General features: G+C 39.0%; 1 protein-coding gene across 1 annotated transcript in view; it reads left to right on the plus strand.

The window, feature by feature from the left end:
• Positions 1 to 23,321, plus strand: part of csgalnact1a (chondroitin sulfate N-acetylgalactosaminyltransferase 1a) — a 45,352-nt gene that overhangs the window by 9,060 nt on the left and 12,971 nt on the right. The window contains exons 2-5 of the mRNA XM_007228828.4: positions 5,577 to 7,979; positions 9,727 to 10,003; positions 17,982 to 18,198; positions 22,059 to 22,160. Of these exons, the coding sequence (XP_007228890.3) occupies positions 7,572 to 7,979; positions 9,727 to 10,003; positions 17,982 to 18,198; positions 22,059 to 22,160 (1,004 nt within the window). The 5' untranslated portion in view covers positions 5,577 to 7,571. The remainder of the gene's footprint in view (positions 1 to 5,576; positions 7,980 to 9,726; positions 10,004 to 17,981; positions 18,199 to 22,058; positions 22,161 to 23,321) is intronic.

Consider the following 23,321-nt stretch of genomic DNA (forward strand, 5'->3'; position numbering starts at 1 on the left):
CATTTTACAAAACTGAATACTGAATTTTTGTCTTGGAAAATATCTGGCTCACGGCCAAACTTATTTGTCGATCCCTGATATCGGGTATATATGCACCAGAATACAAACTAAATAAAACGCAAACACAATTTTTGGAATATTTTCAAAATTTTGCCACATTTTTAACCACTGCATCGACTAAATTGGCTAAATGTATAAAGTATCTTACTTCTCAATAAAAAATTATCTTCTCAAATAAGATTTTATTGTTTGGTATACATTATTGACCTTTATTATTATTGTCTATTAGGGTTGTGCCTGTCACTTATGATCCAACATCTTGATGGATGTTAACCATTGCGATGCCACGCCCACTTTTTAGTTTTTCCAGAAACATGCACATACTTTTGTTACTTGCCCCTTAAAAAATTTACAAAAGAAAATAAATTATGTAATTTCTATTATTATTAGAAAAATAACAAACGAAAATAAACCCAAAATGTTAACAAAAACATAATCTAACGAATTTCAAAACATAGAAATGAAAAACGTTAAAATGGTATTAATATAACATAATATAATATAACAGCTGGATCAAACAGTTTAGCATCAGTCATAAGGAACGCACGCACGGTATTGCGATAAAAAAAAAAAAGTTTTAATAAATAAGGTCCTATCAAGTAAAGTAAAATATATGGTATTAAATTCACATATTTATTGATATTTAATCAAGAGTAATCAGGCAAAATGTTAAATAAATATATTAAGATGAGTAAGGACCTGTAAAGTTAATCAAATATTGTCAAATATAAAGGATAGGTTGAGGTGAAACTTGAAACTAAAACTTACTGAAACTGATATTAATCGGCGCACTAATAGAAAATAGATTGTGTTTTAAATTAGTTTATATTTTATATTAATTATTTTTTATTCATTTTAAATATTTTTAGTATTTTATTGATCAAACACCCCCCCTGTGAGCTCATCGTGTACAAGGAGAGAGAAAGAGATACTGAAACTGTGAGAAAGTGAAAGAAGAACACAGTACAAGACAGAGAAAGATAGAAGGAAGACAAGAAAGGAGTGAAAGTAAAACAATATGAGATAGTAAAGAGGAAAAAAGGAAATGATAAAATGAAAGGAGGGTAAAACGAAAGAAATAAAGGAGAAAGGAGAAGAAAATAGAGAAAATAATATATAATCAGCTAAAAGGAAAGCAAAACAAGGGAGAAATAAAGTGTACAACTTTATTTAAAGTTAAATTAAATCAGTACTTTTACTTAAAGAGTAAAAAGCTTGAGTTGATACTACTTTAACTTCTACAGAAGTATTTTAAACTCTAGTATCTATACTTCTACCTACAGAGTAATGAATGTAGATTCTTTTCAAACTTCTGGAAAGGAGAAAGAGGATAAGAGAGGGATAAAGTGTGAAAGAAAAAAGTCATAGAGGCTGAAAAAGAATAACGAGGGACAGGAAAAAACAAAAGAGAAACAAAGAAAGGAAGAGAGGAATAGAAAGGGATTGGGAGGAGAGATAGAGACTGTGAGGCAGCTCTCTGTCTGTGTGTGTGTGTGTCCTTGCTATTATATTCATTCTTAGGTAATATATAATAATAAATGTATATATAACACATACTGTGAACACTGATCCTCCACACACTGTAAGTGTGTGTGTGTCCAGGATGCTGATAGAGGCTCTTTCACACCCAGCGAGAGAGTGTGTGTGTGTGAGTTTTCCTTCATCCAGAATGAACAGCACTCCCTGATACACTCCTGCTACACACACACACACACACAAGCACACACTCTCACATACACACACACTCATATACACACACACACACACACTCATATACACACACACAACTAATCCTTTCATTCACACCAGCCCAGCTCCAGCCTATAAAAGAGCTAATTGTGCGGTGAGTCAACACACACACACACATACACACACACATTACACACACTCTCATTACACAGTGGTTAAACACACTCATCGATTGCTACATTTCCTCTCTCTCTCTCCTCCCGTTCCCTCCTTCTCACTCCCCAAACAACAGGGAAAACTGTTTAAAGCAACTGAAATGAGGCTCTAGTTCAGACCCTGTTGGATCCTCTATCCTGGATATAAGATGATTTAAGATTGAGACGGTTGGGTATGGTGGAGGTTCTCCAGGTTCTGTATGGATCCTGCACCACATTTACCCACAGATGTTGCTACAGCTGGGCCTGTAGATCCTGTAGCTCTACACTCGTAGGTTCTTTAAATGCAGTTTATTGATTGGTGATAAATCTGGAGACCAAGCAGAACAAGGAAGTGCTGTGATCTGGTGGAGACGTTCCTGCAACCTGGAAAACTCTTGCTGTGTGTGGGTGAGCATTACCCTGCTGAAAAATACTGCTGTCAGTTGAAAGTTCTGCTTTAAGAAGCAGCAACACATGTATCTGCAGGATGTTCTGCACATATCACTGAGCTGTTAGTTTTCCTTCTCACTACTAGGAGTAACCGACTGTCGTATGAGGTGCTTCCTACAATCCGATCACAGGGGCAGTGTGTAGCTCCATAGCTAAAGCAGGACTGCAGCGTTCATTATAGGCCTCCATACTCATTTAGGTTTTTGAGTGCATCGTAGAGGCATGTCCAGCAGTCACGGAACTCTCACCAGGAGGTGCACTACCCAAATGTTCCCTTTGAGAGTCTATTTTCTATTGTACAGCGAGGAAAAGGTTTAGCTAGTTAAGTGCTTGCTAGGTGGTTGCCGTAGTGTTTGCACAAACATGTTGTTTTGTGTTGATATGGTCTTGCTAATAGACTGCAATGATTTTTGCTAGGTGGTTAATATGATATTCCGAGGGGTTTCTTTGTTGTTGAACTATGTTGTTGTGTGGTATGGTAGCTAGTTGGTTGTTGTGGTGTATCAAAGTGGATATTACAGTCTCCTGACTTTCTGCTATGGTGTGGCTAAGTGGTTGCTAGGTGTTTGCTGTGGTGCTGTAGTGTTTGCACAAACATGTTGTTTTGTGGTTGATATGGCCTTGCTAATAGACTGCAATGATTTTTGCTAGGTGGTTAATATGATATTCCGAGGGGTTTCTTTGACATTGAACTGTGTTGTTGTGTGGTATGGTAGCTAGTTGGTTGTTGTGGTGTATCAAAGTGGATATTACAGTCTCCTGACTTTCTGCCATGGTGTGGCTAAGTGGTTGCTAGGTGGTTGCTGTGGTGTTGCAAAGCTTCAGCCACCTATGAGTGTAGAGAAGGATCTACAGTCCCAGCTGTGGCCCAGCACTTTTAAAGCAATGTGGCCCAGTAAACCAATAAGTCACCCAGTAATCGTTTACATATTTGCCGCAATCATCGCAGTTTTATAACTATAATATGTATATTTATGAATGTGTATGCATATATTATTTAGTATTTAGGTATGTGTGCAGATAATATGTATATATATGTGTATGAACCGCTGGTGTGTATGGATGCGGTTTTGGTACGCAAATTTATGTGTGTGTGTGTGTGTGTGTATGAATACCTCATGTGTTTGGTCAGCTCACACTGTGCCACTTCTTCTCTCCGTTCTCCCCTAATCCCCCTACTTTAACACTGCTCTCTTACTTTCTCACACACACACACACACACACACACACACACACACTGCTGTACAGAATGCTTTGCTTGGCCCAGTGTGACTACAGTCCAGACATGTAGGTCAGTGTAGAACAAGCAGAGAGTGTGTTTTCAGTCTGGGTATACATACACACACACACACACACACACACTCTCTTACACACTCTCTTTTTCTCACACACACACACACACACACTCTCTCTCTCACACTCTCTCACACACACACTTATACACGCACGAACCGCATGCCCTTTGCTGCTTTAAATAGATTAGAGGTTTGTTTTTTATTAAATATGGGTTTAGGTAACGCAGGTTGATAATGTCAGCCTGACCTTTGTGGAGTATGTTTGCAGCAGCAGCAGCAGCGTAACGTTATTGATTGGCATTAGGATGACCTTTCGTGACCTTTTCTAAAACCTTTTTGGACCCGTTTAAATGACGTGTGGGCAGCTTGACCTTACCGGCTGCTTTTCTGGGACTGGTTAAAGTCCAGTTTTAGACTAAATCACAAAATTATGCGTATAAGGGTGATTCCTGATGAAAAGTGCTGAACGATTGCACAGAGAAAGCTGTTGCACAACGCTTTTACTGTGTGGTTAAGCTCGGTGGTTGATATGGTGTTTATACAGGGTTTCTTTGCCCTCCCAGGTCAGTGGTTACTAGCTTATTCAAGGTGGTTATCCTGTAGTGTTGCTGAGTGGTTGGTATTGTATCACAGATGGTTGACATGGTGTTGCTAAGTGGTTGCTGAAGTGTTCCAGCTGCTGTTAAGTTGTTGCTATGTTTTCCAAGGTGGTTTCATGATGTTGCACAAATATGTTGTTGTATGGTGGATATGGTGTTGCTAGGGGGTTACTATATTCCACAAATTTGTTGTTGTGTGGTTGGTAGGTGGTTTTCCAGTATCCCAGCTGTCTGCTGTTTGCCAAGTGATTGCTACTGTATAATAACATTGATGGCTTTTATGGTATTGCTAAATCATTTCTAGATGGTTACTGTGGTATCCCAGGTGGCTGCTAGGTGGTTGATATGGTGTTGCAAGTTGAAATTTACAACATTCTAGCTGTCTGCTATGGTGTTGCAAGTTACATTTTACAGTATTCCATCTGTCTGCTATGGTATTACTAGGTGGTTAGTGTGGTATCCCATGTGGTTGCTATGGTGTTAAAAGGTGAATTATGCGTCTTAACTGTATGTTATGGTGTTGCTAAATGATTGCTACTGTATAATAACACTGGTTGCTCCTATGGTATTACTAATTCATTGGGCAGTTAGGTGGTTGCTGTGGTATCCCAGGTGGTTATTATTATGCTGTTGTAATGTAAATATTAAGGTATCCCAGCTGTCTGCTATAGTGTTGCAAGGTGAATATTATGATATGCCAGCTGTTTACTATGGTATTGCTAAGTCATGGCTAGGTGGTTACTGTGGTATCCCAGGTGGTTGCTAGATGGTTGCTAGGGTGTTGCAAGATGAATTTTATGGCATCCTAGGTGTCTGCTATGGTGTTGCAAATTCCAGGTCAATATTACCATATAACTGCTCCCTGCTATGGTATTGCTAAGTCATTGCTAGGTGGTTGCTGTGGAATCCCAGGTGGTTGATGTGGTTTTGCTTTGTGAATATTACAGTATGCCAGCTATCTGCTTTGGTGTTGCAAGATGAATATTACGATATCCCAACTGTCTGCTACGGCATTGCTAAGTCATTGCTTTGGGGTTTTTGTGGTGTCTCATGTGGTTGCTATGGTGTTGCAAGATGAGTATATCAATATCCCAGCTCACTGTTATGAAGTTGCTAAGTGATTGCTACTGTATATTAACCCAGGTAACTCTTATGATATTGTTATGTAATTTCTAGGTGGTTACTATGGTATCCCAGGTGTTTTTTATATAGAATTAATAAGGAATTGCTACAGTAGGTGTTTTTTTGTTTGTTTCTAAAACACTGTTTGTTTCTTCTCTCTGCAGGTGAACATCTGTAGGTAACCCATAACTCACCCAGTGGAGATGAAGTATCTAAGCTATTTGGAGACGACGCCAGAATTTGCACAAAAATAAGAACTGGACACTGAGGGTTAAAATGATGCAATGTTCTGTCTGATGGCATCGGGACATAAACCGAGAGCTTTTACAGATGTGTAATGCATCTGGATGGTCCTGAAATCTGATTTAACCTCTGAGGATCAGCGCTCGGACCCTAAAGCGTGGATTATTCACATGTTTTTCTTTTCTGGATGAAATGTGTCATCATCAAACTCTCCGACCAGAGAATACTCACACTCCCGGGAGACTGTAGCTCAGTGGAAGAGAGTACTCAAGACGTTCAGTCACTTTATTCAGTCATGAATGAATCACTGCTGAAGAAACAGAGAGAGAGAGAGAGAGAGAGCGGGAATAGTATTAGCATGGGATTTTTGACAGGAGGCTGTAGATGTGGACGAGAGACATGCTAAAAGTAAAGTGAAAATAAAAAGAAAGAGAGAAAGGAGTTAAGAAACTGAGAAATTCTTAATCTTAAGTCTTATAATGAGAAGCTAATCAACAGGTCTACAATGTAAAGGGTTAATATCCCACAGGTCCTGGCCTGAGTAGCTGCTAACTGCTCCGCTAACTGCTCTAAGCTAACTCTTAAAAGTGTTATAAGCATGTGAAAAGGGGGTGAAGCGAGGACAGACAGACTTGTTTTGAACAAATGTTCCATTGTGTCCTTCAGAAAAGGGGAATGTGATCGTCTAACTCACCCAGACAAAACACACACCCGTACTGTATCATATCAACGCTAAGTACAGTTAGCGGAGACATAGCAAAACTGATTGATTAGCTTATCTGTGTTTTTGCCACTTGTTTTTATTTTTGTGGGTGAAAAACTCAAATCAAACCAAAACTTTCGACATTCTGATTCTGGGGATTCTTTAATGTGCACTTAAACAATCCTCTACATTTTTAATCGTCATATGAACTTTATAGAGCATTATAGAGCGGCCCCTACGCTTCCTGTACTGTATTATAGTCTGTCAGAATGAGTGTGTGGATCATATAAACACTATAGAGCATTATAGAGCGCCTCTATGCTTTCTGTGGTGTATTACAGTTTGTCTGAATGAGTTTGTGTATTATATACACAATATAGACCATTACATAGCGCCCCTGTGGTGTATTATAGTTTGGCACAATGAGCTTATGGCTCATATGAACATTATCGAGCATCCCCTATGCTTTCTGTAGTGTGTGGATTATATAAACATTTTAGAGGATATTAGTACATTTAAAAGCATTATTTAGCCCCCTAACCTTCTTGTAGTTTATTACCATCATTCAGAATGAGTGTGTGTATTATATAGATATTATAGAACACCATAGAACGCCCCCTATGGTTTCTTTAGTGTTTTACACTTTGTAAAAATGAGCATGTGGATTATATGAGCATTATAGGGGATAATAGTGCTTCCTTTTTTACATTTTGAAGCATTATATAGCTCCCCCTACACTCCTTGTTGAGTATTACCATCTGCCAGAATGAGTGTGTGCATTATATGAACATTATACAACACTATAGAGCATTGTAGAGCATTATAGAGCACCCCCTATTCTTCCTGTGGTGTATTACAGTCTGTCAGAGTGAGCGTGTGTATTATATGGACCTTATAGAGCATAATAGAGCACCCCCTACACTTCCTGTAGTGTATTACAGTGTGTCAAAATGACTCTATGGCTCATATAAACATTGTAGAACATTATAGAGCATTATAGAGCGGCCCCTATGCTTCTATTGCAGTTTGTCAGAATGAGTGTGTGTATTATATAGGCATTATAGAGCGCCCCCTTCACCTCCTGTAGCGTATTACAGTTTGTCACAATAAGCCTATGGCTCATATAAACATTGTAGAACATTATAGAGCATTATATGATTCTATTACAGTTTGTCACAGAATGAGTGTGTGGATCGTATGAACATTGTTAGCGATGTTGCGCCGGGGGTTGTTGTCATGTCTCTCTCGAGTGGGCGTGGCTCTGGTGCTTGTGTGCTGCTCTCTCTCTCTACTGTACGTCATCACCTGCAGTCCTCACACCGATGACCCCCTGTCCGGCCCTCTGCTGCCCAGGCCGGGGCCCCTGGGGTCCCCCGTGGGTCACGGGCCGCTCAGCGGCGCCCCCCTCGGCCCACCAGGCGGACAGGGTAGCTACCAGGCCCTCCTGCAGGAGCGCGAGGAGCAGCACCGGCAGCACATCTCCAGCCTGAAGAAGCAGATCGCCCAGTTGAAGGAGGCGCTGCAGGAGCGCGGGGAACGGGTGAAGGGGTCGCCGGAGAAAGCGGGGGACCGAGGAGTGGGCACCGGGACCATCGAGGAGAGGAGCCACACTGACCTCCAGGTGGGCTCGACAACGGGACCTTATTATACAGTACAAGCCAAAAGTTGGGACACACCTCCTCTTTTTTAATGCGTTTTCTTTATTTTCATGACTCTTTACATTGTAGATTCTCACTGAAGGCATCAAAACTATGAATGAACACATGTGACGTTTTATGTACTTAACAAAAAAAGGTGAAATAACTAGAAAATAAAATTATATTCTAGTTTCTTCAAAATAGCCACCCTTTGCTCTGATTACTGCTTTGCACACTCTTGGCATCATTCTCTCAATGAGCTTCAAAAGGTGATCACCTGAAATGGTTTTCCAACAGGAAAGGAGTTCCCAGAGGTGTTTATTAGCACTTGTTGGGCTCTTTGCCTCCTTCACTCTGCGGTCCAGCTCACCCCAAACCATCTGGATTGGGTTCAGGTCCGGTGACTGTGGAGGTCAGCTCATTTTTTGTTAAGTACAAAACTTAACCATTCATAGTTTTGATGCCTTCAGTGAGAATCTACAATGTAAAGAGTCATGGAAATAAAGAAAACGCATTGAAAAAGAGAAGGTGTGTCCAAACTTTTGGCCTGTACTGTATGTATAGATAATTAAAATAAGCACTTAATTTGGAGGGTCTACAATTGCGAACAATCACCACAACACAAATATAACCATTTTATTTACTACACTTTAACACATATAAAGTTAGGACAACTTATAATAATGCAGTATCTAATAACAGAGCATTTGTTTTAGGAAACGCTTAACTAAATTAGGTTAGTTGTAAAAACTCCTATTTAATTAATTCTCCTAATTGCTTAACTATCATAGTCCTGTACAGCTCGTATCTTTCAGCTAAAAATCTTCCAGTTTCTGAAGAGATTACTGAGTTAACTAAATAAACTGATACTGAGCATGAAACAAGTAGAGCGTAAACAATAACTTAAATCTGCAGTTTCTCAGGAGTTTGGTATACATTAAGTCTTTTCACTTATTTGTACAAACAGCAAAAGTGCTTTTCTTATATTTTCATCCAAACATTTGGTGTATCAAAGGTAAAATAGTGTCAAATCTGAGAACAACACATAATGAATAATACAGTAGCCTGCATGCTGTTGTATTAAAATCCTAGAACATAGGGGTGGGCAATATGGCCCTTAAATAATATCACAATATTTCATGGTTGCAATAACGATACTCTTGGTGATATGACAAAACAGTTAAATTAAAAAAAAATATTTTAAGAATACACTACTGCAACAAAATAAAAATAACATTTTATTATTTAATAGGATATGATATGGCACATCCCTAATTGATATAGTAATTAATTATTACTTATCAAATTTGTCAATGACAATGATCCAGAAAGCCATGATATTAATAATGCACTCCAAATATATATAAATAAAATAAAATAAATGATACTGGACTGGATATAATCTGTCTCTAGTAGATAAATAATGGGAAATGAGAACAGTGTTGATTTTTCTTTTACTAAAAACTGTAAAAAAAAGTAGAACCCTGATGTGATAATTAGGAGTGGGTGATAAGACATGTTATTTCAGGGTATAATATCGTTCATGATATTCAAAAATGTTGGTGATATTGTGATTATTGCGTATAATATGATCTGGCACACACCTACTTGTACTGATAACACTGAAACAGTGTCTGTCATGTTATTTGTTGTTTTGTATGTGTTTTAAAATGTGATTAATTATTAAGTGAATATTTTTCCATACCTTTCAACCACTTATCCTAACTTTAGGACTTCCTGCGCAGTCAGCTGTCTCGGGCGGAGGTGCACTCGGGCGTGCGTTTGCCGAGCGAGTATTCGGTGGTGCCGTTTGAGAGCTTCACGCTGCAGCGGGTGTACCAGCTTGAGATGGGACTGACCCGCCACCCGGAGGAGAAACCGGTGAGGAAGGACCGGCGGGACGAGATCAGTGAGGTCCTGGAGAGCGCCCTGCAGACCCTCAACACGCCCAACCTGAGCCGGGACCGGGTCGCCAGCAAGGTCTACAGTACTGCCGACTTCATAGAGGGTCAGTTCAACTCAAAATTGACTTTAATAGGGATTTTTTGGACTTTTGTTTTATTTTTATATATATATATATTTTTTGTCTCGTTTTATAGAAGCTAAAGAGTAGTGCACTGAGTTTTGGGTTATGTGTGTGGAGTCTTCTGCTCAGTTCAGTTAACTGATACGTTAAATAAACGTTAAATAAGCGAAGCATAAAAATGAACTTAAACCTGCCGTTTCCCAGCAGCCGGTGGCGGGAAAGAAGCGAGGAATAAAAAAAAAAAAACACTAACATTAGAGGAAAGACTGCAATATGACAAGATAAATTTGCCGTAGTTTGGTATATGATGTTAAGTCTTTTCATTTGTTCTTACGGAAATATTCATCTAATTGTTTTTGGTTGCCAAATATTATGTGTGTCCATAGGTAAAATAGTGGCAAACTTTTTAACTTGCAGGCATCAGCACTGAATGTGAATGTGATTGGGTCCTGCCAATGTTTCTTCTCTGTTTGCACTGTTTTGACAGTTCTAACCAGATGCTGTCGGTCACCATCATTCAGGTCTGTTTTTGCACCTCAGAGACAAAAATCTCTACGGCTGGTGTTTTAGATACTGTTGCCAGATATTCTGGGCCAGAAAAAGGAAATAAAAGCTCCCCATGAATAAGTTGTGAAGCTGTAGTTCTCCTGCTGATGCTTTAAGCCTCTCTCGCTTTCTCTCCCTCTCTCCCTCTCTCTCTCTCTCTCTCTCTCTCTCTCTCTCTCTCTTAGTCTCTCTCGCTCACTCTTTTCCCAGTGATTGTCAGAGGCATGTTTCCAGAGTGGCTCAGAGTCAAAACTGGGTGAAGTGGAAAACATGACTGCAGTAAATATTTCAGTAAAAATACCTCAATAATGAGAAACGTCACCGTGACTATCAGGAGAAGCAACCAGCTCTTACATAGACAGAGTTTAAACAGGAAAACACTTCATAATACAGAACAAAATAAAAGTAATTTGTTGATCCGAGAGTAAACTGTTAATAATACAGTAAATATTTGTAAGTATAAAGTAAGGTATTTGTAAATTCCTCAATTATAACATCCTATTAATTAAAAATGGGAACATCCTGTTTTCATTCCTTGGATTACAGACAGTGAAACTTTTTTTTTGTTGGGGGCCAGAAGGAGAAATATATGTGCAGTCACGGGCCACAGACTCTGTAATAAAACAAATAATAAAATATACCACATATAATAATACATTTTCTTGATTACTATCATTTTACACACCATTTTACTAGAGTTACTATCTTTATCTATCTTTGACAGTGTTGTGGAAACTAAGATTTTAACTGTACACTCTCGCCGCTCTCTTTGGCACATTTTCGAAAAACAATACACAAGAATTTACATTTTCAAAGCCAAATGCTAAATTTGTGTCACAATTGCAAATGAACCTCCTCAAAATGCCCCACTACTGAAATAGTGCTTTTGCTTTTAATTTTGTATTCTGCACGTATTCTGCATGTTAGTGAGGAAAAGCAATGCATCTTTAGGATTGCATTTGCACTTTTGCACAGTTGTGTTTGCTTTGCAATTTGGCACTAAATAATTTCCATAATATAGACTGGTATAAAGCCCCAAATATTGAGTGCTTCAAAATTCAGTAGAAAACTAGTCTTCTCTGGGCAGTAGAAACAGTTACTCCAATAAAAGACTCTTTTTAATCTCCAGTGATTGAAAAAAAAAGTAAAAAAAGCTGTTTTTCTGCCTAAAGCACATAGCAAATAAATCTAATTAGATTTTTTTTTTCATTTCCATTGCATTGGAAGTCTGGCTAATATTTTATATTTCATATTGACCTTTTTTAATTTTTATTTCTTTTAACTATCGGTACACATGGTTAAGAAGTGTTCTAAATTAGTAAAAATTGATTTATTAAATATTAGTTTTTCCAGTGTTTTCAGCTGCTGTTTTATTGGTTTATAAACTTGTTTATTGGCTCTATTCTGATGTACAACAGCTCTAAAACATTTAAAATGAAAGAAAATACATGATGTCCATTGTAATGGATGCAGGGTCTGAAGGGGTTAAATAATGCAACAGACAGCAGAGACTGCAGCATTTAAGGTGGAATAGAAAAATAAAATAAAATCTAATAAAAGTTAATTTCAGCTTCCAATCACAGAGGAATTAAGGAATGGACAATAATAAGTAATTGATGCACCGCCTGACCACTTTCTGAAGACATGTGATAAACCCCTTAAATAAAAAGTTAACTATAGTTAATCAGCAGCAGCAGTTAGGTTGCTGAACTTTAGTGCTCTATTGCTATAGCTACATATATCTGTATCGGGTTCTACCAAAAAAAGGTATTTTACCAATTCTTAGGAGCGGGATTACAACTCTTTCTCTTTTAACTATGTTAAAACAAAGGGTGGGGGGGTACAAAGCAGAAATAGGAAAGGGCCTAGGTGTCCCAACACTTTTGTCCATGTCTAAGTTGAAACAGACAGTTCAGAGACAAGCAGGTCGAGGCGCTGCAGGCAGGAAATCCTGTGATGCAGACCTGCATGTGTACGAACGCCGACAGAGCACAGCTGCTTTACACACACACACACACACACACACACACACACACACACACAAACACACAGCTGAAGTATGTCCACCCCCCCCCCCTCCTTGTCTTAAACACACACACATCACATATACACAAACACAGCAGGGCAAGGGTGCCACACCAAGGTCAAACACACACACACACACATTCTTACACACTCACTCAGGAAATAACTGATTCATCCTTGTTGTCAGCCTTTGGAAACTTCACACACCCACGTCAGAGTCGTAGTCTGAACTGAAACAGCTCTTCTGTCTGTATAACACTGTTCTCCCTTAGCCTACATCTGCAAAGACTTACATACAGGGGTTGGACAATGAAACTGAAACACCAGGTTTTAGACCACAGTAATTTATTGTGGTAACAGACAGTTCTGGTGGAAACAGGAGAGTTGAGGTGCACATTGAATTCTGTCGTGATTTGATCAGCCGTGTTTTAATGTTTTTTGGATTCAATCCGATTAGCACACGAACATCCCTTTCAGACAGCTTCCTCTTACAGCGTCCACAGTTAATCCTATTGGATGTGATTGGTCCTTCTTGGTGGTATGCTGACATTACCCTGGATACCGTGGCTCTTGATACATCACAAAGACTTGCTGTCTTGGTCACAGATGCTCCAGCAAGACATGTACCAACAATTTGTCCTCTTTTGTCCTCTTATGTCACCCATAATTGTCCAACCCCTTTATACATATATATATATCAAAAAGCACATGGAACAAAACTGTGAGGTACTACTAACCAAACCTATATTGTGATTTTTCTTGCACAATTACATCTCTACCATTAATGGTATGTGTGAACTATAGCTTTAACCTCAACACAACCTATTAATTTCAATGGAGAGAGATGCTACATGCTGCATCCGGCCAATCAGAGAGGCTTACGTTGGTACCTCACACACATATGAGCATCATATACAGAATGGATTCCTTTTAAACACTAAAGAGAACATGAAAATCATTGATTTCCCATTGATTGCCCATTTAAGACACGCCCACACCATAATCTATGAGATTAAGCCCATGTATCGTTATGGTTTAACATGCTGACTGAAGTGTACTGTAATGTACGTATTCAGTTAAATGTAGAACCACTCCTCTACAATTTACTCTAACCACTCCTCAGCTCTTTATTTGATTATCTGATGACTGGAGTACAGTTCTCAGGCAGCTCAACAAAGCAGCGTCTGTAGAGATCTGAGTTCATTCCTCAGCCACAGCGTTCGGTCTCTGAATCCGTACACTGTTCACAGTTCAGCCCACAGCCAACCTCAATTTATCCAGCTGTCTCCCTGAAACGGAATGAAACTAGAAAAACAAAAAAAAAACAACTTACGTATTGCTGGATGACCCTAAACTGATGTGAATACTGACACTGTATGCCTCTTTGGGCCTTGTTTTAGTGATCTATAGACATGCAGCTTGATTTAGGGCGTATCAGTGTGTCTTTGCTATCGTAATGACGGGAAAAGTACACCTTGAGCGACTCAAAACGCAACGCAAAAGGCATGTACTAATTCTCTTAATTAATCATGGGTGTGGTAAATTTTGGGCGTAACATGAAATAAACCAATCAGTGTGTCACTTGCTCATCATTCCCTTTAAGAGCCAAGTGAGCTCTGACTTTGGCAGATTGCTATTTTAACAATGCAGCTACCTGGACCTGTCCAATGCTTCTCAGCAAAGGAAACTAAGCTGCTTGTTCACGCTGCTACAGCAGCTCATTTTTAGTAAAAGCAAAGTTATTTTATTTAACATTCTGTTTATTGTTAATGTAAATGATGGGTTTGTGCTGCTGTGTGTTGTGAAGATAGCAATGAATGTCTGACTGTGGTTGTATTCAGTCAGTGAAGTGAAGAAGTCAGTGAAGAACTGACTGTGTTTTTTACTGCCAAGATAGCAATACACCAGAAATTTACCTGAGCGCACCTCATTTCCAGACCACCACACACATCAGTGTAGATATATTCAGAAGCCCTGTTGCTATTTAAACAAGGCAGGCAGAAGTTGTAAAAATAGACTGTTGGTGAGGTGTAAGGTAGCAATGAACCTCACAATGCACTTTGTGCAGGGTGTAAAATATTGCACTGTAAATGTAGAATAAATTACTGCTGCTTTAAACCCTTTTAAACAGCTATGTTGTTCGATTTCAGAGTGAAATATCTGTGGGTCATCTGTCCAGTACACACAGGCTGCACTAAGAGGAAGTTGAGCAGGATGCTATCACACTGCAGGCATTGGCTGTTTGTTCCTGTCTGTTTTTCCTGTGCTGGTTATTGATGCTGTGGGCTGAGGCTGACCGTACTGTATCAAACTCACAGTTTAATCCTACTAACACAAATTTAGAATGTAAAAAAGTAAAGGTAAAACAGATTTTCTCACAATACAGACAGATATAGCTATTGTGAATTATCACATCTGCTAAATCTGCCAAATCTGATTTGATTAATGAGGCTTATAATGTGAATCCAACCTTACCTAACCTTGTTGGGATAGAGCTGGGCAAATACAGCTCTGGAAAAAAATATGAGATCAGTTACTGAATCCGGTTCTCTGATTTTGCTATTTATAGGTTTATGTTTGAGTAAAATGAACATTGTTGTTTTATTCTATAAACTACAGACAACATTTCTCCCAAATTCCAAATAAAAATATTGTCATTTAGAGCATTTAATTGCAGAACATTTGAGAAACAGCTTAACTAACAGAAAAGATGCAGAGCTTTCAGACCTCAAATAATGCAAAGAAAACAAGTTCATATTCATAAAGTTTAAAAGTTCAGAAATCAATATTTGGTGGAATAACCCTGTTTTTTAATCACAGTTTTCATGCATCTTGGCATCATGTTCTCCTCCACCAGTCTTACACACTGCTTTTAGATAACTTTATGTCTTTACTCCTGGTGCAAAAATCTAAGCAGTTCAGTTTGGTTTGTTGGCTTGTGATTATACATCTTCCTCTTGATTATATTCCAGAGGTTTTCAATTTTGTAAAATCTAATCAGTTTTAAGTGCTTTTTTTATTTTAGTTTTTTATTTTTTTTATTTTATCATATTGGGATAAATATTCTTATTGTATCAACAATATAGTTTAGTTAGCATATCAAGAATATTATCAGTGCTTAAAGATTATTCCACATTTCATTACAGAGGGTATAAAAATCCTGTTAAATTGAACAATGTTTTTTAAATATGTAGTAAAAGCACTATTCTGTACTATACATGAAAGAATATTATTATTTTTTAAGAATCTGACACTTCTGGTGCTTTTTGTCTGCATGTCAATATATTTTAATAAATTGTCTTTTTTTCAGATTATGTGATATATATATATATATATATATATATATTTTTTTTTTTTTCATTTTGCCAAGCTCTGTCAGTGCATGATTACATATAGCCATCACAAGCGGTTGCTTTTATACTGTTAATATCGATATTGGAATAATACTGTATTAATCAAAATGAAGATATAAATATGCTGACTTAACACAGACAGTAGCTACAGATTCCTCCCTCAGACGAAGTCTGCTGGCTTAACCTGTTGCATGTTGTCCGACGTTCTCAACCTGGTTCCAAAAATGACATGGCAGATCTTTAACTAGTGATCTATTGGGTGGGGTTCTTGGTAAGGTTCATGGGTGGGGGGTGGAGCCAGGCTGGTGCTATGCAGGTTTCCTGGTTTATTGTGACATCACAATAAAGGTAAGAGCATCTAAACGAATTATTGAAGCAAATGATTCCTGACACCAAACTCTTTCAGCTGATTTACAGAAAATGGGTAGATGAATTTTTTGGTGATTGGAGTGTTTAGAGTGTTTATAGGGACAGAGAGACACAAATGGAAATACAAAAACACACAAAAAGTAAGTTTAGCATAATATGTTTCCCTTATAACTTTAGAAACGGAACACGTCCTGGTTGATGAGTTCTGTGTGATGTAATTGGTGTAAATGTGATCTTTGACTGGGCTGCTGGTTGAAGCCTGGAGGCTAAGCTTTGATGTTTCAGTCATTAGAGGCCTGCATTGACTCAAATAGCCTCTATAGCAGCCCTGATATAGTCTGCAGTGAATGATCTGCGTATGTGAAACAGAACAAGATGATGGTGCTGATAGAGTCTGAGAAAGAAGAAGATTACAACCAGCAGCAGTGGAGAAAGAGGGAGATATTTCCCAGATTTCCCAGCATCTCCTATTCATTTTACCATTCATGAGAGAAAAAATGAAATCATGGTTTACGGTTTCTGTGGTTGGTTGAGATTTCTCTTTGGTTTGACCAAGGCCAAGTTCCTTTGAGCTTCTATTTCTTTCATTTGTGTGGTTTTTACTCTTTCAGGCACCTTGGATAAAGATTTATACTGTTGCATACATTATAGACTACTCATATTTTGCCAATTTTCATCAAGATTACATATTAAAACTAATAATAACATCCCCAGACTCAACACAAACACAATATAAAACATTATAAATACACCCCTAAACACTAGAAATTAAGGTAATCAATATGTCTACAGATTTAAAGATGACACATTTTATGCAAAACTTATTTTTTGCATGTTTTATTTTGTCCACTTGGGTGTCTCTCCCCCTATAAACACTCCAAGCTCATCACTTGTTTCTATGAGCCATTTGGATGGTCCCTCCCTTATTGTGATGTCACACTAATGAAACTTGCATAGAACCAGCATGGCTCCACCCCTCACCCATCAACCCCCATCAGAGCCCCACCCACTAGATCAGCTGAAGAAATGCAGAAACATTTGGGTAATTTCTGCTGGTTGAGAATCACAGACAGTACACAGCAGGATTAGCCAGTAGACTTTGTCTGAGGGAGGGATCTGCACCTTATGTTTTGTGGTTCAATTGTAGTTAAGCATTAACTAGTTTTTATGTTTTTGCAGTTTAGCACAAGCTAACACCAACCACCTGTTCTCGTTTTTCTGCCCATTCTTGGGCTCTCTATCTCTTTATAAGGGCGTTTTTTTCCCCAGCCATGTCCCAATTCACTAGCTGAGGCAGCAGTAGTGTATTGGACCGTGACCCCGCCGACATGGCTTTGATCCCGTGTGAGGAGCGTTGTGTTTTTTTTTTTTTTTTTTTTTTTCTTCTTGGGTTTACCTGCTTTGAGATCAACTGTTCTGCAACTGGGTTCAACAACCCTCTGGGCTGGAGTGCTACTAGTCTGTAGCCCGCAGCCAAATGTAATTGCCGACCTCTGCTCTATGGACTAGTGAAATTAATAAAAGAGTTTGGTTCAGTCAGTGTGAGAAAATGATACTGATGTTAATGGATTTAACTGTGTAATAAAATCAGCTGACCGGCTGCTGTCCATCTGCTCCTCCCCCTCCAGCTCTTTGTAATGAATAATCTCCTGTGTCGCCCCCTGCAGGTATAGCGCGTACGGAGAAGGATAAGGGGACGCTGTATGACCTGTCGTTCCGCGGGGAGCAGCCGCAGCAGTTCCGCCGGCTGGTTCTGTTCAGGCCGTTCGGGCCGCTGATGAAGGTGTCGGATGAGCGAGTGCAGACCCAGAACACTATCATCAACATCATCCTCCCACTCTCACACCGCGCCGACAAGTTCCGACACTTCATGCACAACTTCAGGTACCAAACTCCATCTCTCTTCTCTCACCGTCTTAATGTGATGTAACAGATTCCCCTCGAATTATTTTTATTAGTGTTAATAAATAAAGATTAATCTACAGTTACAGTAGATACAGAATCACCAGCACTGTAATCTGTTGTACCCATACTGCTCTGTAATTAATCTACAGTTACAGTAGATACAGAATCACCAGCACTATAATCTGTTGTACCCATACTGCTCTGTAATTAATCTACAGATACAGTAGATACAGAATCACCAGCACTGTAATCTGTTGTACCCATACTGCTCTGAAATTAATCTACAGTTACAGGAGATACAGAATCACCAGCACTGTAATCTGTTGTACCCACACTGCTCTGTAATTAATCTACAGTTACAGTAGATACAGAATCACCAGCACTGTAATCTGTTGTACCCATACTGCTCTGTAATTAATCTACAGTTACAGTAGATACAGAATCACCAGCACTGTAATCTGTTGTACCCGTACTGCTCTGTAATTAATCTACAGTTACAGTAGATACAGAATCACCAGCACTGTAATCTGTTGTACCCATACTGCTCTGTAATTAATCTACAGTTACAGTAGATACAGAATCACCAGCACTGTAATCTGTTGTACCCATACTGCTCTGTAATTAATCTACAGTTACAGTAGATACAGAATCACCAGCACTGTAATCTGTTGTACCCATACTGCTCTGTAATTAATCTACAGTTACAGTAGATACAGAATCACCAGCACTGTAATCTGTTGTACCCATACTGCTCTGTAATTAATCTATAGTTACAGTAGATACAGAATCACCAGCACTGTATTCATGATGTGCCTGACAACCATGGGGAGACTGATTTCAGCGCAACACCTCTTCTTTTTCTTCTTCTCTTGTTTAATTAACCAGAACATGATTCTTTGCTTTGTACCAAACAATGAAGGTGTGAAAACATTCTGAGACTTTTTTTGATGTGAAGTAACACTTTAGCTCCAACACATTATACTAAACTACTGAACAAAAATCAGTACTTCACTCCTGGAGTAGAGTGGAAAAGAGAGATGCGGTAAATAAGGTGTCCTGGAATCAGTTTTGCTGCAGACTGTGTGTTTTTTTTTCTGCCTTCATTAAAAATTCTGGATTCTACTCTGGAATCCTCCCGAACACTGAGGAGTTCTCACTGAGCTGAAAACACACTTCTGCCTCATGCATAATTTAGAGGCTGGAGAAAAGAGGAGAGGAGAGTCGGAGAGTCGGAGAGATACAACTGGAGGAGAGGGGATGTGGGGGCTGAAAATCATGGAGATTTAAACAAGAACAAAGAAAATAATGAGAAATGTAAATAAATTTGGTTTGCATACCCTTTTAAATATCTATATGTCTTAATAATGCCATATATACACATACAGGTGCATCATCATGCTCATTGCTATCTTACACTCCAACAACAGTCTACACGCCATCCACCATCTATTTACACAATATCCACCTGCATCATTTAAATAGCAACAGTGCTTCTAAATATATATCTACACTGATGGGCGTGTTGGTCTGAAACTTAGGTGTTTAGGTCATTTTTAGTGTATTGCTATCTTGGCAACAGAAAACACAGGTGCTCCACTGACTAAATACAACCTAGACAAACATCAATAGTCAGACGTTTATTGCTATCTTGGCCCCTGTAAAACCCAACTTTTACATCAACAATAAACAGAATACTAAATAAAAAAATAAAATAACATTGAGGTTCCTGTAAATGAGCTGCTGGAGCTTTTCCACAGCGTGAACAAGCAGCTCAGTTTCCTCTGCTGAGAAGCGTTGGACACGCCCTGGTAGCTGCACTGTTAAAATAGCAATCCACCAAAGTCAGAGCTCACCTAGCTCTTAAAGTGAATGGTGAGCAAGTGACACGCTGATTGGTTTATTTCACGTTACGCCCAAAATTAACCACACCCCTAATTAATTAAAAGAATTAGTACATGCCTTTTGCGTTGCATTTCGAGACATGCAAGGTGTACTTTTCCCGTTGTTACAATAGCAAAGACACACTCACATGCTCTAAATCAAGCTACATGGTGCAAAAGGCATGAACTAATTCTCTTAATTAATCATGGGTGTGTTTTTTTTTGTGGGTGTAATGTGAAATCAATCAATCAGTGTGTCACTGGCTCATCATTCCCTTTAAGAGCCAGGTGCGCTCTGACTTTGGCGGATTGCTATTTTAACAGTGCAGCTAAAGCATCATTTCTTTTGTGTTAAACAGTTTTATTTTACCCAATAAATTCTAAATCCTTTACTTACCCAGTGATACAACCCAGTATTAATATTACATATACACAGTATTCTATAGATACGCATATTTACACACACACTGGTAAACAGAATATAAATAAAATCGCTTTAATAAAAAGTTCTGCACTCTAGAACTACAGAATATGTTTGGTATGCAAATCCTGTGAGTCAGCCTCAGTTATTTGATGTTATATTTTTTGAAGTAGCTAAAGGGCAGAAGGAGTGTGTGTGTGCGTGTGTGTGTGTGTGTGTGTGTGTCTGTGTGGCAGTATTTGAAAGTTCTTGCACGGTTCTCTCAGTCTGTCTGTTTGTTTATATCTGCGCTCTGAAATGTTTTCAGTGTATCTGGCACCTCGACAACCAAGTGCACCTGAAAAAGATCCCACACACACACACACACACACACTGCACATGAGATGCAGTTTCAGAGGACGTTCCCCGTGTCCCTGAAGAACCCTGAGAGGAGGTCCGGGTGGGCCCGGCAGTGCCCGGTTGTCTCGGTGCCGCTCGGTTGGTGTATGGAGATAAAAGGAAAATGCAGAGTCAGCGTTAACCCGAAGCATTTGGCGCCTGTCTATCAGAATGTGTCTGAAAGTGCAGGAATTTCACACGCCAGACTGCTGTGTGTGTGTGTTTGAGTTCTGTTTGGAGCGTCTCCTTTGTATGCGGTTCAGCTCTCTCTAAGGTTCTGATCCGGTTCCACAGAGCTTCATATGGAGTCTGAGTGACCTACATTGTCCAATTGGAAGGTTATGTTGTTGTGATGTCATATCCGTATATCTATATATCAATCTGTTCTCTTAGATGCCCTTACGCAAATAGTCGTCCCATACAGAAATCTGTCAATATACAGGGGTCGGACAATAAAACTGAAACACCTGGTTTTAGACCACAATAATTTATTGTGGTGACAGACAGTTCTGGTGGAAACAGGAGAGTTGAGGTGCACATTGAATTCTGCCGTGATTTGAGCAGCCGTGGTTTTATATATTTTTGGATACAATCCGGTTTAGCACCCGAACATCCATTTCAGGCAGCTTCCTCTTGCGTCCACAGTTAATCCTGTTGGATGTGGTTCGTCCTTCTTGGTGGTATGCTGACATTACCCTAGATATCGTGGCTCTTGATACATCACAAAGACTTGCTGTCTTGGTCACAGATGCACCAGCAAGACGTGCACCAACAGTTTGTCCTCTTTTGAACTCTGGTATGTCACACATAATGTTGTGTGCATTGCAATTTTATGAGTGAAACTGTGCTCTTAGCCTGCTAGTTGAACCTTCACACTCTGCTCTTACTGGTGCAATGTGCAATTAATGAAAATTGTCTATCAGGCTGAAACCTCCCACACTAAAATGACAGGTGTTTCAGTTTCTTTGTCCAACCCCTGTATTTCGATATATATATATATACTCTCCTCATTGTGGTGATGGAACGCCGTTCCAGAGGTTCTGTAGATCATGAGCTTGTGCTGTTTGTCTGTGTGTCTCTTCGTTTAACATAGACAGCATGTATTTTTCAGCAACAGTAACCTGATCTTTGTGTGTGTGTGTGTGTGTGTGTATTCTCAGAGAGGTGTGTATAAAGCAGGACAGGCGAGTGCACCTTACCGTCGTCTACTTCGGCCGAGACCAGATGAACGACATCAAAGGAATGCTGGAGAACACCTCAAGGTACTGGCATGTGACCTTCACTGGAACCTTATATACGAAAAATTTATGGACCCTAATCACTATTCCCTACATTAGAATCCTGTATAGGGAACATATGTGGACCCTAATACCTATTCCCTACATCTCAACTCTATATAGAGAACATAAATGGACAACAATCACTTTTCCCTACAGTAGAACCCTTTCTTGGGAACGATTGTGGACCCTAATAACTATTCCCTACAGTAGAACTAATCACTATTCCCTACAGTAGAACTAATCACTATTCCCTACAGTAGAACTAATCACTATTCCCTACAGTAGAACTAATCACTATTCCCTACAGTAGAACTAATCACTATTCCCCACATTAAAACCCTATATATGGACCATATGTGGACTGTAATCACTATTCCCTACATTAGAACTTTATATAGGGAACATATGTGGACCCTAATAACTATTCCCTACAGTAGAACTAATCACTATTGCCTACATTAAAACCCTATATAGGGAACATAAGTGGACTGTAATTACTATTCCCTACATTAGAACTTTATATATGGACCATATGTGGACTGTAATCACTATTCCCTACATTAAAACCCTATATATGGAACATATGTGGACCCTAATAACTATTCCCTACAGTAGAACTAATCACTATTCCCTACATTAGAACCCTATATTTGGAATATATTTTGACCCTTATCACTATTTCCATTATTCTACATTAGAGTACTAGTGCTCACAAGTCCCTATATCGAAACCCTATACAGAGAACACATGGACCCTGTTCACTACTCTTTTAATTGGAAACTTTTATAGGGAACACAAATGAACCCTAACCACTACTCCCTACATTAGATCCCTATATAGGGAACATAAATGGACCCTTATCAGTATTTACTACATTGGAGCCCTGTATAGGGAACAGAAGTGCTTCTCTGTATAGGGAATATAAATGCCTCCCTAACCATTACTCCCTACACTAGGACCCTAAATAAAGTGCAGTACACCCTAATCTCATTCCCTATATTGGAACCTTACAGAAGGAACATAATTGAACCCATAATCACTACCCCTTATACACTGGGATCCTATATAATAAACGGAAATGGACTCTAATCACTATAACCTATAGAGGAGCCCTATATAGGGAACAGAAATGGCCCTCTAATC

This window comes from Astyanax mexicanus, chromosome 20 (assembly GCF_023375975.1).
Source record: "Astyanax mexicanus isolate ESR-SI-001 chromosome 20, AstMex3_surface, whole genome shotgun sequence".
Lineage (NCBI taxonomy): Eukaryota > Metazoa > Chordata > Actinopteri > Characiformes > Acestrorhamphidae > Astyanax > Astyanax mexicanus.